Source organism: Procambarus clarkii, chromosome 60 (assembly GCF_040958095.1).
Source record: "Procambarus clarkii isolate CNS0578487 chromosome 60, FALCON_Pclarkii_2.0, whole genome shotgun sequence".
Taxonomy (NCBI): domain Eukaryota; kingdom Metazoa; phylum Arthropoda; class Malacostraca; order Decapoda; family Cambaridae; genus Procambarus; species Procambarus clarkii.
In genome coordinates this window covers 13,414,642-13,434,100 of record NC_091209.1, presented here as the reverse complement: position 1 = coordinate 13,434,100, position 19,459 = coordinate 13,414,642, and the positions used below count along the sequence as shown (strand labels likewise).

The 19,459-nt window shown below is 44.4% G+C and overlaps 1 protein-coding gene across 1 annotated transcript in view; it reads left to right on the top strand.

The window, feature by feature from the left end:
• The first annotated feature begins 1,227 nt into the window (after positions 1 to 1,227).
• The window catches only part of LOC123751526 (uncharacterized), a 126,080-nt gene continuing 107,848 nt past the window's right edge, over positions 1,228 to 19,459 (top strand). The window contains exon 1 of the mRNA XM_069307524.1: positions 1,228 to 1,438. Coding sequence (XP_069163625.1) covers positions 1,381 to 1,438 — 58 coding nt within the window. The 5' untranslated portion in view covers positions 1,228 to 1,380. The remainder of the gene's footprint in view (positions 1,439 to 19,459) is intronic.

Sequence of the window (19,459 nt, the reverse complement as noted above, 5' to 3'; positions counted from 1 at the left end):
CAACAACACCAGAGTGGGGTCTGGTCAACAACACCAGAGTGGGGTCTGGACAACAACAACACCAGAGTGGGGTCTGGACAACAACAACACCAGAGTGGGGTCTGGACAACAGCAACACCATAGTGGGGTCTGGACAACAACACCAGAGTGGGGTCTGGACAACACCAGAGTGGGGTTTGGACAACAGCAACACCAGAGTGGGGTCTGGACAACAGCAACACCAGAGTGGGGTCTGGACAACAGCAACACCAGAGTTGGGTCTGGACAACAACACCAGAGTGGGGTCTGGACAACAACAACACCAGAGTGGGGTCTGGACAACAACAACACCAGAGTGGGGTCTGGACAACAACAGCATCAGAGTGGGGTCTGGACAACAACAACACCAGAGTGGGGTCTGGACAACAACAGCACCAGAGTGGGGTCTGGACAACAACAACACCAGAGTGGGGTCTGGACAACAACAACACCAGAGTGGGGTCTGGACAACAACAACACCAGAGTGGGGTCTGGACAACAACAACACCAGAGTGGGGTCTGGACAACAACAACACCAGAGTGGGGTCTGGACAACAACAACACCAGAGTGGGGTCTGGACAACAACAACACCAGAGTGGGGTCTGGACAACACCAGAGTGGGGTTTGGACAACAGCAACACCAGAGTGGGGTCTGGACAACAGCAACACCAGAGTGGGGTCTGGACAACAGCAACACCAGAGTTGGGTCTGGACAACAACACCAGAGTGGGGTCTGGACAACAACAACACCAGAGTGGGGTCTGGACAACAACAACACCAGAGTGGGGTCTGGACAACAACAGCATCAGAGTGGGGTCTGGACAACAACAACACCAGAGTGGGGTCTGGACAACAACAGCACCAGAGTGGGGTCTGGACAACAACAACACCAGAGTGGGGTCTGGACAACAACAACACCAGAGTGGGGTCTGGACAACAACAACACCAGAGTGGGGTCTGGACAACAACAACACCAGAGTGGGGTCTGGACAACAACAACACCAGAGTGGGGTCTGGACAACAACAACACCAGAGTGGGGTCTGGACAACAACAACACCAGAGTGGGGTCTGGACAACAACAACACCAGAGTGGGGTCTGGACAACAACAACACCAGAGTGGGGTCTGGACAACAACAGCACCAGAGTGGGGTCTGGACAACAACAACACCAGAGTGGGGTCTGGCGGTGAGTATGGTGGACCGGACGGAGCCACTAGCCAGTCGGTATCTAGCCGCCGCAGAGAGCGGAGCGCCTTCCGAGCCTTTAGTGCGCCGCCCCGCCGTCCCAGTTAGGTTGCGCGGCTGAACGGGATAATCCTACCGGTGTTAGAGTGACAGTTTGAGAGTGTCGGCCGGAGTGATGAGGTGGAGTAGCAGCGTTGGGTGGCGCTGGTGTGGCGTGATCATCGTGCTCACAGGTGAAGTACCAGCGTGTGTACCGTTTATTGGGCACTTGCGGTAGTATCCTGCTTGCCTATGTATGTTTGGACGCATGATTGTGTCTGTTCTTGCGTTGTGTTTTTTTTTATGATATTAGGCTCTAGCTCTTGGGCCTTGTCTTTTAACTATCTATCGTCGGGTAGCATGATCTATAACCCATAGATGCAACAGTGAATGAAGATAACCCATAGATGCAACAGTGAATGAAGTTAACCTACTTTTTCTAATGTTCCACATGATAACCATGTTCTGAAGAAATATTATCACACGTCTATTGACGCATGTGTGTGAGTGCGTGCGTGTTGCTAGACAGGAGGGAATGTATTGACTACTCACAGTAGCGTTGGGTCACAGACATTCCTGAGTGCACAGTGACATGCGGGCAGCCCCCTACCAAACAGGTGAAAAAACAGACTCTCAAATATCACTAAACACAAAAATCTGACTGATTGACTAAACTTGTATATAACTAGTAACGTAAGTCATCTTTATCTATGACCAAGATTCATATTGTAAATAATTGCCCAACATTATAGCCTAACTTTATAATCAGCTGCTTATTCCTACTCTTCCTTATGGTAACGATTTAAAAAATATATTATTTTAAAGTCATCAATGTGTGTAATATCTCAAACCTTGTATTATTTACTGAAATGTTCAGAGAACGTAAATAAATCTTAGAAAATACCAAGGCCGTAGTAAGGAGTGCTGGGAGCCCCACCAGCCTAGATTATTACCGGAACCTGTTCTCCCCACACCCTGTACGCGCTCCTTAACCAGGTGTGGGTGGGGGAGTGGTTCAGATATGTATATATATATGTGAGTTTATCCGTATGCTTCCCCGCTCCTGTGCCAGGTAAATCCACTACGTAGCATAGCCCGTGCTACTTGGAACTTTTGTTCCGAGTAGCTGAATCTAAAACAACAACTGTCAGTATGTTCATCACGAAATCTACATATATCATTAATGTTAAATAATCTTTAACTAGGTTACCATAATCTCCATTAGATTTGGACATATATAAGGGTATAATTCTTATGTGATTTTATTTGAATTATAAATGTGTGAATTGAGTTATGTGAATTATAATCGGGACAGCTTTAAACATTTGCATATCACTGTTATCTACTCGATTACATCTTTAAATACATAGAAATTTTATATAAATTCGTCTTCTTTGGCAACTCGGGCCCCCCCCCTCAAAAAAAAAAAAAAATACGACACATGTATTGATACACAATCAAACACTTGCCTGGAAAGCTAACAGTCTCCAATTCGATTCTAGGTGAGTGTCGGCAACGTTAGGTTATATAATTCAGTATTGGCTAGTTAACGTATGTCACCACCGGCTTGTATAACCCAAATGGTTCACCAATATCCAGTCCAGTTACGGGCTATTCACGCCCGTGCCACCTCTTGGATGGCTTAATCTTCAATCAATCAATATCTAGTCAAACGGTCTGTACTCACCTAGTCGTGCTTGTGTGTGTTGAGCTTGGGCGCTTTGGTTCATCATCAACCATCAATCAACTGGTGTACAGTTAATAACTGTACAGATTCCTGAGCCTATTAGGCTAGTATCATATCTACATTTGGAACTGTATGGAGTTTACCTCCTCCACATCAGACTACATATACAGTATGTATTGTGTGTGTGTGTGTGTGTGTGTGTGTGTGTGTGTGTGTGTGTGTGTGTGTGTGTGTGTGTGTGTGTGTGTGTGTGTGTGTGTGTGTGTGTGTGTGTGTGTGTGTGTGTGTGTGTGTGTGTGTGTGTGTGTGTGTGTGTGTGTGTGTGTGTGTGTGTGTGTGTGTGTGTGTACTCACCTAATTGTACTCACCTAATTGTGCTTGCGGGGGTTGAGCTCTGGCTCTTTGGTCCCGCCTCTCAACCGTCAATCAACTGGTGTACAGATTCCTGAGCCTATTGGGCTCTATCATATCTACATTTGAAACTGTGTATGGAGTCAGCCTCCACCACATCACTTCCTAATGCATTCCATTTACTAACTACTCTGACACTGAAAAAGTTCTTTCTAACGTCTCTGTGGCTCATTTGGGTACTCAGCTTCCACCTGTGTCCCCTTGTTCGCGTCCCACCAGTGTTGAATAGTTCATCCTTGTTTACCCGGTCGATTCCCCTGAGGATTTTGTAGGTTGTGATCATGTCCCCCCTTACTCTTCTGTCTTCCAGTGTCGTGAGGTGCATTTCCCGTAGCCTTTCCTCATAACTCATGCCTCTTAGTTCTGGGACTAGTCTAGTAGCATACCTTTGGACTTTTTCCAGCTTCGTCTTGTGCTTGACAAGGTACGGGCTCCATGCTGGGGCCGCATACTCCAGGATTGGTCTTACATATGTGGTGTACAAGATTCTGAATGATTCCTTACACAGGTTCCTGAACGCCGTTCTGATGTTAGCCAGCCTCGCATATGCCGCAGACGTTATTCTCTTTATGTGGGCTTCAGGAGACAGGTTTGGTGTGATATCAACCCCTAGATCTTTCTCTCTGTCTGTTTCATTAAGTACTTCATCTCCTATTCTGTATCCTGTGCCTGGCCTCCTGTTTCCACTGCCTAGTTTCATTACTTTGCATTTACTCGGGTTGAACTTCAACAGCCATTTGTTGGACCATTCACTCAGTCTATCCAGGTCATCTTGTAGCCTCCTACTATCATCCTCTGTTTCAATCCTCCTCATAATTTTTGCATCGTCGGCAAACATTGAGAGGAACGAATCTATACCCTCTGGGAGATCATTTACATATACCAGAAACAGTATAGGTCCAAGGACTGACCCCTGCGGGACTCCACTTGTGACGTCTCGCCAATCTGAGACCTCACCCCTCACACAGACTCGTTGTCTCCTGTTGCTTAGGTATTCCTCTATCCACCGGAGTACCTTCCCTCTCACTCCAGCCTGCATCTCCAACTTTCGCACTAGCCTCTTGTGTGGCACTGTATCAAAGGCTTTCTGACAATCCAAAAATATGCAGTCTGCCCACCCTTCTCTTTCTTGCCTTATTTTTGTTGCCTGGTCGTAGAATTCAAGTAACCCTGTGAGGCAGGACCTGCCATCCCTGAACCCATGTTGATGCTGTGTTACAAAGTTCCTTCGCTCCAGATGCTCCACTAGTTTTTTTCGCACAATCTTCTCCATCAGCTTGCATGGTATGCAGGTTAGGGACACTGGCCTGTAGTTCAGTGCCTCCTGTCTATCCCCTTTCTTGTATATCGGGACTACGTTAGCTGCTTTCCAAATATCTGGCAGTTCCCCTGTTGCCAGTGATTTGTTATACACTATGGAGAGTGGTAGGCTCAGTTCTCTTGCTCCTTCCTTTAGAACCCAAGGGGAGATTCCATCTGGGCCTATAGCCTTCGTCACGTCCAACTCTAGTAAACACTTCCTTACTTCCCCACTGGTAATCTCAAACTCTTCCAGTGGTTCCTGGTTAGCTATTCCCTCACTTACCTCTGGAATTTCTCCTTGTTCTAAGGTGAAGACCTCCTGGAATTTCTTATTCAATTCCTCACACACTTCCTTGTCATTTGTAGTGAATCCTTCCGCCCCTATCCTTAATCTCATAACCTGTTCCTTTACTGTTGTTTTTCTCCTAATGTGGCTATGCAACAATTTAGGCTGAGTCTTTGCCTTGCTTGCGATGTCATTTTCGTATTGTCTTTCTGCCTCTCTTCTCATCCTGACATATTCATTCCTGGCATTCTGGTATCTTTCTCTGCTCTCCAGTGTCCTGTTATTCCTATAGTTTCTCCATGCCCTTTTACTTTGCTGCTTAGCTAGCCTACATCTTTGATTAAACCATGGGTTTCTCATCTTCATTTCTCTGTTTTCCTTTTGGACTGGGACAAACTTGTTTGCTGCGTCCTTGCACTTCTGCGTGATGTAATCCACCATATCTTGGGCCGTCTTTCCCCTGAGCTCTGTTTCCCATGATATATCTGTTAGGAATTTTCTTATCCCCTCATAGTTTCCCTTTCGGTATGCTAACCTTTTGGTTTCGGTATCCCTCCTCGAGTTCAATAACCCTTCTTCAATCAAGTACTCAAACACCAGTACACTGTGGTCGCTCATTCCTACTGGGTCCTCAAAACCGATTTCTCTTATGTCGGAGTCGTTCAGAGTGAAGACTAGGTCGAGTCTCGCTGGTTCGTCATTGCCTCTCATCCTTGTGGGTTCTCCGACATGCTGGGTTAAAAAGTTGCTTGTCACCACCTCCAATAGTTTGGCTCTCCACGTATCCTCGCCTCCATGCGGTTCCTTGTTCTCCCAGTCAATCTTTCCGTGATTGAAGTCGCCCATGATGAGCAGGTGGGATCTATTTCTACAGGCAGCAGAGGCTGCCCTCTCAATTATAGTGTTAACTGCCTTGTTGTTGTTTTCATACTCTTGACTGGGTCTCCTGTCATTTGGTGGAGGGTTGTATATTACTGCTACTACTATTCTTGGTCCTCCCATTGTTATGGTGCCTGCTATGTAGTCTCTGAACTCCTCACAGCCCGGGATGGCCATCTCCTTAAAGCTCCATTCCCTTCTCATGAGTAGGGCCACTCCGCCTCCTCCTCTACCTTCCCTCTCTTTCCTTATTACTGTATACTCCTGGGGAAACACGGCATTCGTTATGATTCCAGAGAGTTTTGTTTCAGTGAGTCCGATTACATCTGGGTTAACTTCTTGTGTGTGTGTGTGTGTGTGTGTGTGTACTCACCTATTTGTGCTTGCGGGGGTTGAGCTTTGGCTCTTTGGTCCCGCCTCTCAACTGTCAATCAACTGGTGTACAGATTCCTGAGCCTACTGGGCTCTATCATATCTACATTTAAAACTGTGTATGGAGTCAGCCTCCACCACATCACTGCCTAATGCATTCCATCCGTTAACTACTCTGACACTAAAAAAGTTCCTTCTAACGTCTCTGTGGCTCATGTGAGTACTCAGTTTCCACCTGTGTCCCCTTGTTCGCGTCCCACCAGTGTTGAATAGTTTATCTTTGTTTACCCGGTCGATTCCTCTGAGGATTTTGTAGGTTGTGATCATGTCTCCCCTTACTCTTCTGTCTTCCAGTGTCGTAAGGTGCATTTCCCGCAGCCTTTCCTCGTAACTCATGCCTCTTAGTTCTGGGACTAGTCTAGTGGCATACCTTTGGACTTTTTCCAGCTTCGTCTTGTGCTTGACAAGGTACGGGCTCCATGCTGGGGCCGCATACTCCAGGATTGGTCTTACATATGTGGTGTACAAGATTCTGAATGATTCCTTACACAGGTTCCTGAACGCTGTTCTGATGTTAGCCAGCCTCGCATATGCCGCAGACGTTATTCTTTTTATGTGGGCTTCAGGAGACAGGTTTGGTGTGATATCAACTCCTAGATCTTTCTCTCTGTTCGTTTCATTAAGTACTTCATCTCCTATTCTGTATCCTGTGTTTGGCCTCCTATTTCCACCACCTAGTTTCATTACTTTGCATTTACTCGGGTTGAACTTCAACAGCCATTTGTTGGACCATTCACTCAGTCTGTCTAGGTCATCTTGTAGCCTCCTACTATCGTCCTCAGTTTTAATCCTCCTCATAATTTTTGCATCATCGGCAAACATTGAGAGAAACGATTCTATACCCTCTGGAAGATCATTTACATATATCAGAAACAGTATAGGTCCAAGGACTGACCCCTGCGGTACTCCACTCGTAACGTCTCGCCAATCTGAGACCTCACCCCTCACACTGACTCGTTGTCTCCTGTTACTTAGGTACTCCTGTATCCAACGGAGTACCTTCCCTTTCACTCCAGCCTGCATCTCCAGTTTTTTCACTAACCTCTTGTGTGGCACTGTGTCAAAGGCTTTCTGACAATCCAAAAATATGCAGTCTGCCCACCCTTCTCTTTCTTGCCTTATTTTTGTTGCCTGGTCGTAGAATTCAAGTAACCCTGTGAGGCAGGACCTGCCATCCCTGAATCCATGTTGATGCTGTGTTACAAAGTTCTTTCGCTCCAGATGTTCCACTAGCTTTCTTCGCACAATCTTCTCCATCAACTTGCATGGTATGCAGGTTAGGGACACTGGTCTGTAATTCAGTGCCTCCTGTCTATCCCCTTTCTTGTATATCGGGACTACGTTAGCTGCTTTCCAAATTTCTGGCAGTTCCCCTGTTGTCAGTGATTTGTTATACACCATGGAGAGCGGGAGGCACAGTTCTTCTGCTCCTTCCTTTAGTATCCAAGGGGAGATTCCATCTGGACCTATAGCCTTTGTCACATCCAATTCTAGTAAACACTTCCTTACTTCCCCGCTGGTAATCTCAAACTCTTCCAGTGGTTCCTGGTTAGCTATTCCCTCTCTTATCTCTGGGATTTCTCCTTGCTCCAAGGTGAAGACCTCCTGGAATTTCTTATTCAGTTCCTCACACACTTCCTTGTCGTTTGTAGTGAATCCTTCTGCCCCTAACCTTAATTTCATAACCTGTTCCTTTACTGTTGTTTTTCTCCTGATGTGGCTATGCAGCAATTTAGGCTGAGTCTTTGCCTTGCTTGCGATGTCATTTTCGTATTGTCTTTCTGCCTCTCTTCTCATCCTAACATATTCATTCCTGGCATTCTGGTATCTTTCTCTGCTCTCCAGTGTCCTGTTATTCCTATAGTTTCTCCATGCCCTTTTACTTTGCTGCTTAGCTAGCCTACATCTCTGATTAAACCATGGGTTTCTCATCTTCATTTCACTGTTTTCCTTTTGGACTGGGACAAACTTGTTTGCTGCATCCTTGCATTTTTGCGTGATGTATTCCATCATATCTTGGGCCGTCTTTTCCCTGAGCTCTGTTTCCCATGCTATATCTGCTAGGCATTTTCTTATCTCCTCATAGTTTCCCTTTCGGTATGCTAACCTTTTGGTTTCGGTATCCCTTCTCGAGTTCAATAACCCTTCTTCAATCAGGTACTCAAACACCAATACACTGTGGTCGCTCATTCCTACTGGGTCCTCAAAACTGATTTCTCTTATGTCAGAGTCGTTCAGGGTGAAAACCAGGTCGAGTCTCGCTGGTTCGTCGTTTCCTCTCATCCTTGTGGGTTCACTGACATGCTGGGTTAAGAAGTTTCTAGTCGCCACCTCCAGTAGTTTGGCTCTCCACGTATCCTCGCCTCCATGCGGTTCCTTGTTCTCCCAATCAATCCTGCCGTGATTGAAGTCCCCCATGATGAGCAGGTGGGATCTATTTCTACAGGCAGAAGAGGCTGCCCTCTCAATTATAGTGTTAACTGCCATGTTGTTGCTTTCGTACTCTTGACTGGGTCTTTTGTCATTTGGTGGAGGATTATATATTACTGCTACTACTATCCTTGGTCCTCCCATTGTCATGGTGCCTGCTATGTAGTCTCTGAAACCCTCACAGCCCGGGATAGTCATCTCCTTAAAACTCCATTCCTTTCTCATGAGTAGGGCCACTCCTCCTCCTCCCCTACCTTCCCTCTCTTTCCTTATTATTGTGTACTCCTGGGGAAACACGGCATTCGTTATGATTCCAGAGAGTTTTGTTTCAGTGAGTCCAATTACATCTGGGTTCACTTCTTGTGCTCTTTCCCTTAGTTCACTTGCCTTGCTTGTGATCCCATCTATGTTCGAGTACATTGCCCTGAAACTAACTCTCTTCTGCTTCTCCTCTGGGGAGGACCTGTGGGGTCTGGGGTGAGCAGGAGCTGGGAGGATCTGGTATGGGGAGACTGGTGGAGGAGGAAGGGCTTGGGGGGGTAGGGGTGAGGGGGAGGGTAGGGGTAGGGGGAGGGTAGGGGGAGTGGGTGAGGGGGGAGTGGGTGAGGGGGGGGGAGGGGGAGGGTAGGGGGAGTGGGTGAGGGGGGGAGGGTAGGGGGAGTGGGTGAGGGGGGGAGGGTTGGGGGGGTGGGTTTTGGGGGGGCAATAAAGTGGGGAGGGCGTGGGGGGAAAGGGAAGGCTGAGGTGGTTGAGGAAGAGGGGAGGGTTTTGGGGAGTGGTGGAGAGGGGAAGGCTTAGGTGGGGTGGGGGAGAGTGGGGAGCTTAGGGGGGTGGGGGAGAATGAAGGGCTTGTGGGTGGGAGGGACGGAAGGGCATGTGGGAGAAGGGAGGGCTTGGGGGATGGGGGAGAAGGGAGGTCCTGGGGGGAGGGGGGAGTGGGAGGAGGGGGGTGAGTGGGAGGAGGGGGGTGAGTGGGAGGAGAGGGGTGCCTTAGGTGGGTACTTAGTGGGGGGCTGACAGGGGTTGGGGCAGGTAGGGTGTCTGTTGGGTGGAATGAAGGGGTGGTGCCGCACTCCCTGTGGCTAATGCACTGTTTGAGGAGGGTTCCCCGTTTCCCTCTGGGATTGTAGGGATCGGGGGTGTGGCTCCCTGATTCCTTTCTCTCTCCCTGCGCTCCTTCCTCGCGTCTGCTGCTTGCATTCTCTCTTCCCTTGTCATGCCTTGTCTTCCCTTGTTCCCTTGTGTGTGTGTGTGTGTGTGTGTGTGTGTGTGTGTGTGTGTGTGTGTGTGTGTGTGTGTGTGTGTGTGTGTGTGTGTGTGTGTGTGTGTGTGTGTGTGTGTGTATGTGTGTGTGTGTGTGTGTGTGTGAGAGAGAGAGAGACACTGACTAAGGCGGATTTCACATGAAACAGTAATTACCGAGTATCAGTGTTTGTCGCTATAATTACCGTTGCGTAAATTATTCCCAATTAAATTTAATTAAGAAAATTGGCTTTCCCGGAGCTTCCGTCATGTACGGCCAGCTTTTTCTGGAAAATCAATAATCATGAATCCTGAATTTAAAGCGTGGAATGTTGTGTTTACCAAATGTACTTGATGGCAGCAGCGGATCATCAGTTCTCGGAATAAAATAAAAAAAAACACAATAAAGACCAAAAAAATTATACCGCAACGACTCGTGTTAAGTGATTTTTATGAAAAATAATAAAATAGCAGCAGTGGAGCAGTGTCCAACTGTGGACCATTGTCCAACTGTGGACCAGTGTCCAACTGTGGACCAGTGTCCAACTGTGGACCATTGTCCAACTGTGGACCAGTGTCCAACTGTGGACCAGTGTCCAACTGTGGACTATTGTCCAACTGTGGACCAGTGTCCAACTGTGGACCAGTGTCCAACTGTGGACCAGTGTTCAACTGTGGACCAGTGTCCAACTGTGGACCAGTGTCCAACTGTGGACCAGTGTCCAACTGTGGACCAGTGTTCAACTGTGGACCAGTGTCCAACTGTGAACCAGTGTCCAACTGTGGACCAGTGTTCAACTGTGGACCAGTGTCCAACTGTGGACTAATAACTGGCAGCTAAATGACGGTGTGGAAGGCTAGAAACAGTGAACAACAACAGACTGCAACAAGTCAGAAGCTGCCGGCTAGTGGACAAATTGTCTCTTGTCAGTGGAAGCACGTCACAGGGATCACACTACAGTTTGCTAATAGATCTACCTAACCTAGCCTAACCCAAACCATCCAAACCAACCGAGCCTAATACAGCCTAGCGTAAGCTAAATAGAACCTTACCTAACACTACATAAGATTTTAACAATTCTGAAAAAAAAGTTCTCTGTTCGTCTGTCAGCGTGTCTAGAGTTGCAAGCAGTGACACGATATAATTAAGTTGAGAAAGAATATCGAAGCGACGACGAGAAGCAATGCTGGCGAAACGGAAGAGATGAAGCCATCCGTTGTATATAATACTATCTATTGCATAACCTTTAGACTAAAGACATGTAAAGGTGAAGCTGTAGGAGGGTTAAGGCTTATATAATAACCTTGGGTTTTGAAGTTTCAAAGTGTGTAAATGGTTTAATAATTGCAAACAAAGCCAACATGAACACGGGAGACATCTCCCGTGACGCAGGGTGCAGTCGCACCTCCACAGATCTCCAGTATCATCTATTGATACTGATAATGGCTCAAAAGGGCCACCACTTACGGGCTATTCATGCCCGTGCCACCTTTTGGGTGGCTTAATCTTCATCATCATCACCAACATGATTGAGGAAAGATTAGGGTTTGTAAGTAGTTGCGTAACTGCTTAATGAATCCTGGACTTTATCCGGGACTGATGTTCCTTGTTTTAGCGAAAATATCGTGTTTGTTACTTACGTAGAGTACTTCATGCGGGCAGTGAGTAGGCATGGTGAAAGGTCCAACTAATTTGATCGTGACTTGCTTCAAGTAGACATGACTTGAACAGTCCTCGGGGAAAATGTTCATGTTTCAGCAAGATGCCTTAATCTAGGCCATGTTTCCTAGATTAATCTTTGATTAATCTTTTGTGAAGGAATTAGTGAATGCTACTAAATATTTAAAAGTAATAATAATAATAAATAATATTTATATTATTGATCAAGCAGTGTGGTTAATATCTTGATCTATTTAAAATGCAAGAGGTAAGGCTTGTTATGTACATTACAGATGAGAATACAAATAGGAATTAGGAACTACAATTAGGAACTGTGAGTAGGTAATAGAACTATAGAATATCACTAAAGGCAGCTTAATATATTCAGTCCGCTTCATGAGTTAATTTCCTATATCATGCTGATATTCAAACTATCACCGGAAGTTGTAGGGTAACGGGTAATTAACAACTGTCCACTGCATCATCAGCCTCGACATCCTACCAAACGAGCAGTTATCCTTACCTCGGAGCAAGGTAGTTAGACTGTGACTGGTGAGTGTGGCCAGGGGGCAGCGTACTGTTGTGTATTGATTAGGTCTTATGCATCCCTCTTACGGCCAGAGACCGGGCCAGGTTGTGGGGAGGGGTGCAGAGGGGGTGGGGCATTGTTGGTATGTACAGCAACCCGTCCTCCTAATAGAACGTCGCATTTTGACATACTCTTCCTAAGGCCAAAAATTATCATACTAGAAAATGGAAGCGGCTCGAGAAACTGACATGTCCCATTTTCTGTTTTGGGTCCTCTGGTAGGTTAGGATAAGGGCACTTTAGTACGACAGTTTCTTGACGTTGGGAAAAATTAGGGGGGCGGGCTGCTCCAGGGGAAGAGGAGAGCCAGTAAAAATGTTTTATCCTGGGCAGGGTGGGACGAGTGGACCTTGTTCGCCCCAGCGCACCCAACAGCAGGTGGGAACCTAAATATAAATCGATCAACTAATCCTCTTGTTTAGATAGTACTTTTTATAACTATGTGGACCGTCTTACATATACTAACGTAATGGACAATTAGATGGTAGAATTTGGTACTATTCACTTTACAATGGAAAAAATAAAGCTAAAAACCAAACTTAAATATTCGTAGGCGTAGTGTAGCACATATATTATATATGCTATATTAGGTCTCAGCTAGCGTGTATTAAGCCTAACATGGTTAGGTTAGATTTATTAGTTACATAAACACAAAACCTTTTCCGGTTTGTCCAACTCCAATCGTACCAAATTCTACTTTCTAATTGTCATGTACGATGGTCCACATCGTTACTATAAGTACTCTAAACAGGAGGATGGGCTGAAATCGAACAGTGTATCATTTTCTGGGGTTACATGTCTCTAAATACCGTAAAATTGTTCTATTACTTTGCTCGAGGCCAAAGACTTAACATAAAACATGAGGTATAAGGGTGGGAGGGAGGTGGAGCCAGGCTGGTACGACCTAGCGTGTGTAATGTATGTGTTGGTTCTGGACAAAATAGTGCCACTGCTCCACCTGCGAGGCCACTAGTCAAGCTTCCAGGGGGGTAGGGGGGGGGAGCATTACGGGAAAGGGGTGGGGGCTCTAAGGGGAAGGGGTTTGAGGGTAAAAGGGTAACGAAGGGAAGGAGTCTTGAGAGGGAGGAGGAGGGGGTAGAAATAGCCTAAGCTACTCTATCCCTTTGAGATGTATTTTTTTTCGTGTCTCAGTAAACTTAATTGAACTTGAACTTGAAGTCATAAAAGAATTCAAGAACTATTTACCTGATAAACTCCACAACTCCTTGTTGTTATGCCAAATTACATTATCTAGTACTAATTTTCCTTTCAAATCCTGCTATGAATTAGTTTAAATGTTGTATATTAGTTTCACATCTAGTATTAAGAATAACTCTAAAAATTATTAAGCAAACACATCAATCATGTTTTAATTAATATGCTCCAAACTCTGCAAATGCCTTATATATTAAGGATGTAAGAATAAAATCTTCAACTTAATTATGATTATTTATTGTTTGAAAGATTATTTGCAATGTTTACCAGAAATGTTACGTATACTAGGCTAGTGGCCTTATCAAAAACGTAAACAATATAGAAATGATGGTTTATATGTTAACACTGTAACCAGTTGACCAAACCACACACTAGAAAGTGAAGAGACGACGACGTTTCGGTCCGTCCTGGACCATTATAAAGTCAATAATGGTCCAGGACCGAAAGTCTAATGGTCCAGGACCGAAAGTCTAATGGTCCAGGACGGACCGAAACGTCGTCGTCTCTTCACTTTCTAGTGTGGTTTGGTCAACATTTTTCAGCCACGTTATTGTGACTCCTCATCTGTACTGTAACCAGTGTATAATTTTGTCCAGTTAATGATTCAATTCTAATATATTCTGATTGATAAAGTAAATGTGACACAAAGATTAGATTAGGTTTAGATTTAGTTTGATTAGGTTAAGGCATGTTAGGCGCGTATGGCTTGCTAATTTCGTAATTTTCCGTTCCCGTAATTTTCTCTTTACGTACCCAACGTACCAGTGGCCGAAGCATTTGGTCCTAAGAGGACTGCCAAAACTTATAATTGCTCGAGGAACATTACGAAGCTGGAGATGCTCCCTCCACTCCCACCGTCCTCTCGTGTTCTAGCGTGTATAGGAACTTCTTCCACATTCAGAAATACTTTAAGTGAACTTTCAATTGTGTTTGTGAAAGGGACACTCATGACTACGCGATTGAATTCACATGTATTTGGGCCTTCACATCGATTGTTTTACATTGCCCAGCTAGTGGGTGTTGTTATACCTGGGGGTAGGTTGAGAGCCTCCACAATAGGGAAGAGGGAGAAAGAAGTGTGTGATTGTTATACCTGTGGGCTGGTTGAGATCCACGATAACAGTGTAGAGGTTGTATTTACCCATCATTGTTTACGGGGAAGGGAGGTCTAACCCTTTATCCCGTCTACTAGGATGGTTGTAAGTAGAGTTATGGTCCCTGTGGGGTTCCTGAGTTGGGACAGGCGTTTGTATGTAGGTATGTTGTGGTGTGGTCCCTGAGGGCTGGGACCACACCACAACATTGACAAGTGGGGATTATACTTTGGTAGGATTATACTTAAGAAGGATTTTTTTGTATTAGGAAGCTTACGTACTCAGCACTGCTTAGACTCTTATCTGTATGAGAGGCTACCGAATGTGTGTCAAGAGCCATCTTTATATCCCCATCTGGTATGATGGTTGGCCATACACGGGATGCGACTCATGCCAGTCTAGTCTACTAGCCTGCACTAACAAACCTCGGGTGGACTGTCAGAATATCTTCTAGTATCTACGAGTTAAGAAATTAGCTTCAAAGCTCCAGGTATCTCATGTCATTTGGTCTAAAATCATCGGTAATGAAACATTCATTAATATAACGTTGAAATGTACTCGTTCCTTTTTAAAAATTTGCAAGCGGTGTGTTCAAGGTTTATAGATATCTGTCGTGGGTAACAATATTCCAGATTAATTTAGGCTATTACTGTAATGACTGCTATATAAAGTATTAAGTATATAAAACCTACCATCTATCACTATTAAGCTAAATGTTTTGTCTTAGTTAAAACATCAGTTTTCTATATTTGTTAATTTTTATGTTTCACTTGTCAGTGTTTGCAAGTATGCTAAATTATATATTAGAGAATGTTTATGCCTGCGAGTAAAGTTTTTCCCGCGCGTTTTCACGAGGGAAGCGTTCCTCCTCCCCACGAGGACAGAAGATCCTGACTGAACTCAATGAGGATGACGAGCTCGTGAGGCGCCCACCTCACTGTTATCTTGAGATGATTTGGGGCTTTAGTGTCCCCGCGGCCCGGTCCTCGACCAGGCCTCCACCCCCAGGAAGCAGCCCGTGACAGCTGACTAACACCCAGGTACCTATTTTACTGCTAGGTAACAGGGGCATTCAGGGTAGTGAGGATGTTTACCTTGATTTACTCAGTGTGAATGAATACAGTGGTCGATCTAGTGAGTGAGAAATTGTTTCACGCTGTATATGTCACAGTTCCTATGTTTTTTATGTAATTTGCGTACACTATTGGTTTATTTAAGTCCATTGCATTCAAAATAGTTGGACCAGTCGCTGGGTCTTTCCTCTCGTGTTTGAAGTGTATCTATAGAATTTACATGTGTTTCTTTTTATTTTCACTTCAATTAACGTACATGTACTGTAAGTAAGGAAGGGAGGCCCTGTTGATTTGTATTTATACATATACAGTAGTATATATACACCATCGCCCTCCCCACATTGCCTGGTAGTGTATTCTACTTTCTGGGAGTAATAACTTTCCCTGTGCATTTTACCTTAATTTACCAGAGGTCCATTAACACTAGTGACTACGACGAGGTCAGGAAGCCGGCGGTTTGTCAAAGAGCCCCCCCCCCATTGTCGTGAATTGCGTTTTTTCAAGCACAGTTTTGGCGTTTACGGCTTCAGCGTGTTTTTGAGAGTCCGTGATTTATCTTCAGTTAGACCTAATCTCTTGGAGGAATTTAAACCTAAAAATTTGAAATATTAATGTTCTGATGACACTACAGATTAGAAAATGAAGAAACGACGACATATCGGTCCATTCTGGACCATTATCAAATCGTGTATGGAAAGAGAGAACGAAAAAAGTAAGAATAATGTGAAAGGTAACGACGGGCTGTAAATGCCACGATATTGTCCTATTCCAAAACATCCAGCTGGAAAAAAACATCAGGAAAATTAGGGGGGGGGGGACCTTGACTAGCCGCCAGCTTCCTGTCTCCGTCAAGGCCACTAGAGAAATGGTGGCCCCTCAGGTAAATCAGACAGGTGAGAGAGGGTGGATTTAAACAAGCCCAGCCTAATATGGCCTATCAAGCCTACTGCGTTGCTCCTTTACTTCTTGTATGTGGATGCTGCCCTAAAAAAATAATCGCCCATTTTGCATTTGCAAGATTATGTAAATTTGAGGGCCGTCAAATGTCAATTTCCTTGTCTGACAAACTATTCACTTGAAGCACTTAAGCTGGTACCAGCTGCCTCTGGGAAGAAGTGACAGGATGAAGAACCCAGCGGCTTTTTTCCTATTGGGGTTTGTTGTGCATACTGCTATGACGGTATGTTAATAACAGGATAAGTGGTTTCCCATTGTCGTGTTCTCCCTGTTGTTCTATTCATTGTTTATGTGTCGTGTTCTCCCTGTTCTATTCATTGTTCGTGTCGTGTTCTTCCTGTTGTTCTATTCATTGTTTGTGTCGTGTTCTTCCTTTTGTTATATTCATTGTTTATGTGTCGTGTTCTTCCAGTTGTTCTATTCATTGTTTGTGTGTCGTGTTTTTCCTGTTGTTCTATTCATTGTATGTGTCGTGTTCTTCCTGTTGTTCTATTCATTGTTTATGTGTCGTGGTCTTCCTGTTCTGTTCATTGTTTGTGTCGTGTTCTTCCTGTTGTTCTATTCATTGTTTATGTGTCGTGGTCTTTCTGTTGTTCTATTCATTGTTTGTGTGTCGTGTTCTTTCTTTTGTTATATTCATTGTTTGTTTATGTGTCGTGTTTTTCTTGGTGTTCTATTCACTGGTTCTTCACGTGTCATGCTCTTCCTGGTGTTGTCACTGTCCGTGACCCAGCACGGAGACGGGAGGTCAACCATGACAAGAAAGGGGAGGATGGAAAATATTTTCAATACCTTCTTTGGCTACAATTTTTAATTTTGTACCTTCCCATAATCATCCTGCTTCCCCCTCCCAGTGTTGTACGTCCTATGGTGTTGTTTTGTGTTACTCCCTCCGTAACTCGCTCCTCACTCACCCTTCATTCCCTCATTCCTCACTCATTCTCTCCTCACCTTACATTTGTTGGCTTATTTTCCCTTCTCATAGTTCTCTGTCTGTCTCTCTCTCATCATCTCTCACCTGTTTTCCTCTTCCATGCCCATTACCTCCCCTCACTCCACCTAGGAACGCGGCCGCAGCAGTAATTATGTTTTGAGGTTACGTTTGAGCAGTCTGACTTGCGTTTTTGTTTAGGCTGCATGAGAAATTCCACTCTTCCTGCCCCCGACAGAACTTTCTAAGGTGAGGCAGATGTGGGAGGTATTGGGGGGTAAAGGAGGCGGAGGTATTGGGGTAAGAGATGTAAAGGAAGGGGGATGTGTGTGTTATAGGAGGGTAATGTATAGGGTAATAAAAGGTAGGATGTTTGAAGTAAGAAAGGTAAAGGGAGTACAGAAGGGGGGGGGTGGATAAGGTAAGGTGTATAAGGGAGGGAGGCGGATGTGAGAGGTAAGAGAGGATAAACAATTCACAAGTGAGAGTCAAAACTGGATATGTAATTAGATTAGGATATATTAACTGGTTGTATTAGGCTCTTTAGGTTAGGCTTTTGGATTAGATTGGGTAAGATTAGCTAGGTTTTGAATTCCGTCTTGTGTACGATGTGACTTGTATTCCCATCCAGCGTGTTAAATGTTCCTCAAGAAGTTTCTCAGCTTGGGAAGACGCAGATGTTCCTCCTCTCCGCTGCACCTTGTAACTGATGCACCCAATTTTCAAAAGCGGGTCGAATTTACAGCAGAAGAATAGGTTTACGTAATTTGAGGGCGAGAACTGTGCTTATGTCGGTGTGGGTACAGCTTCCAGAAATTATATATATGCCGTGTAAAACAATTATATTAAATTACAAACAGGTTACATAAACAAGAAACCTTTATCATCCACGTATATTTTTGGTTTATAAATAATAGTACATATACTTTACTTTAATCCTGAAGCCTGTAATTACACTATACTTGCAAGATATAAACTACGGCATGTTATAGCCTTAATGAAGCAATAACCTTTTAACCATGCCGTCCATAAGAGTATCATCCTTGTATTGAACAGTATTGAGGTTCAATGCATTATTGAGCCATAATATAATCCTTGTATTGAGCTTCACCCCCCCCCCCGAATCTCAAAGTGAATAGTGTTATTAGAATCCTTTGAATCTGGTGCTTCCTCCCACAGTGTTGATAAAAATACACAATTCATTATTTTAATAGTTTCTGCAGTTTTGGTAACAATATATAGGTCTTACTTAATCCAGGGCTAATGTTTAAAATATTAACCTTCAATTAAATTGAAGGATAGTTCTATCATCTTGTCAATATGCTAAATAATTTGTAAACAACTATTTCAAGTCAGTCTTCACTAGGAGAAACCTCGAAAATTTACTCAGCATGGAAGTAATTTACCAAGACGTTGAAGGTGTTCGAACTTCATCAATTGTGAGTCGTGTGAAAACAGTTTTTCGTGCATAAATGAAAATGCATAAATGGTTTGGCGGCTAGATTAACAAGCATTTGGCCTTTGTTGATGAGGACGGGCTGCTCGGATCCACGGAGACTGGAATTCTGGCCTCCAAATACGAGACAATTTGTCGAATCTCCGATTATCCAAGTAAATGAAATGTTAATACCCACACTATTGTAGATTGCGTCTAAATGTGGAACATACAGATCAACAAGAAGTATATACTTAAGCAGATTGAGAAGCTTAGGGTTAGAGAAGCTTCGTGATACCTAGAATAGGTATCACGAAGTATTTTATCCAAGGTTACTTATCAGTGCCTTGTCATTATATCGTTGTTGTAAACTTCAACATTTATGTTGTAACTCTAGAAATATGATGGTCACTACGATTAATGACGTTTCTCACCGAGCGTGGCTGTGTAAATATCTGTGATGACAACTGGGTGTAATATATTAACACCCGCTGGCTTCCCGAAGGTTACTCTCAGACTAGGAACCACGCCACATCGTGTCCTTATACAAACTAATATTCATTGTTGCGACTTGATTTAGTCGTCCATACCCA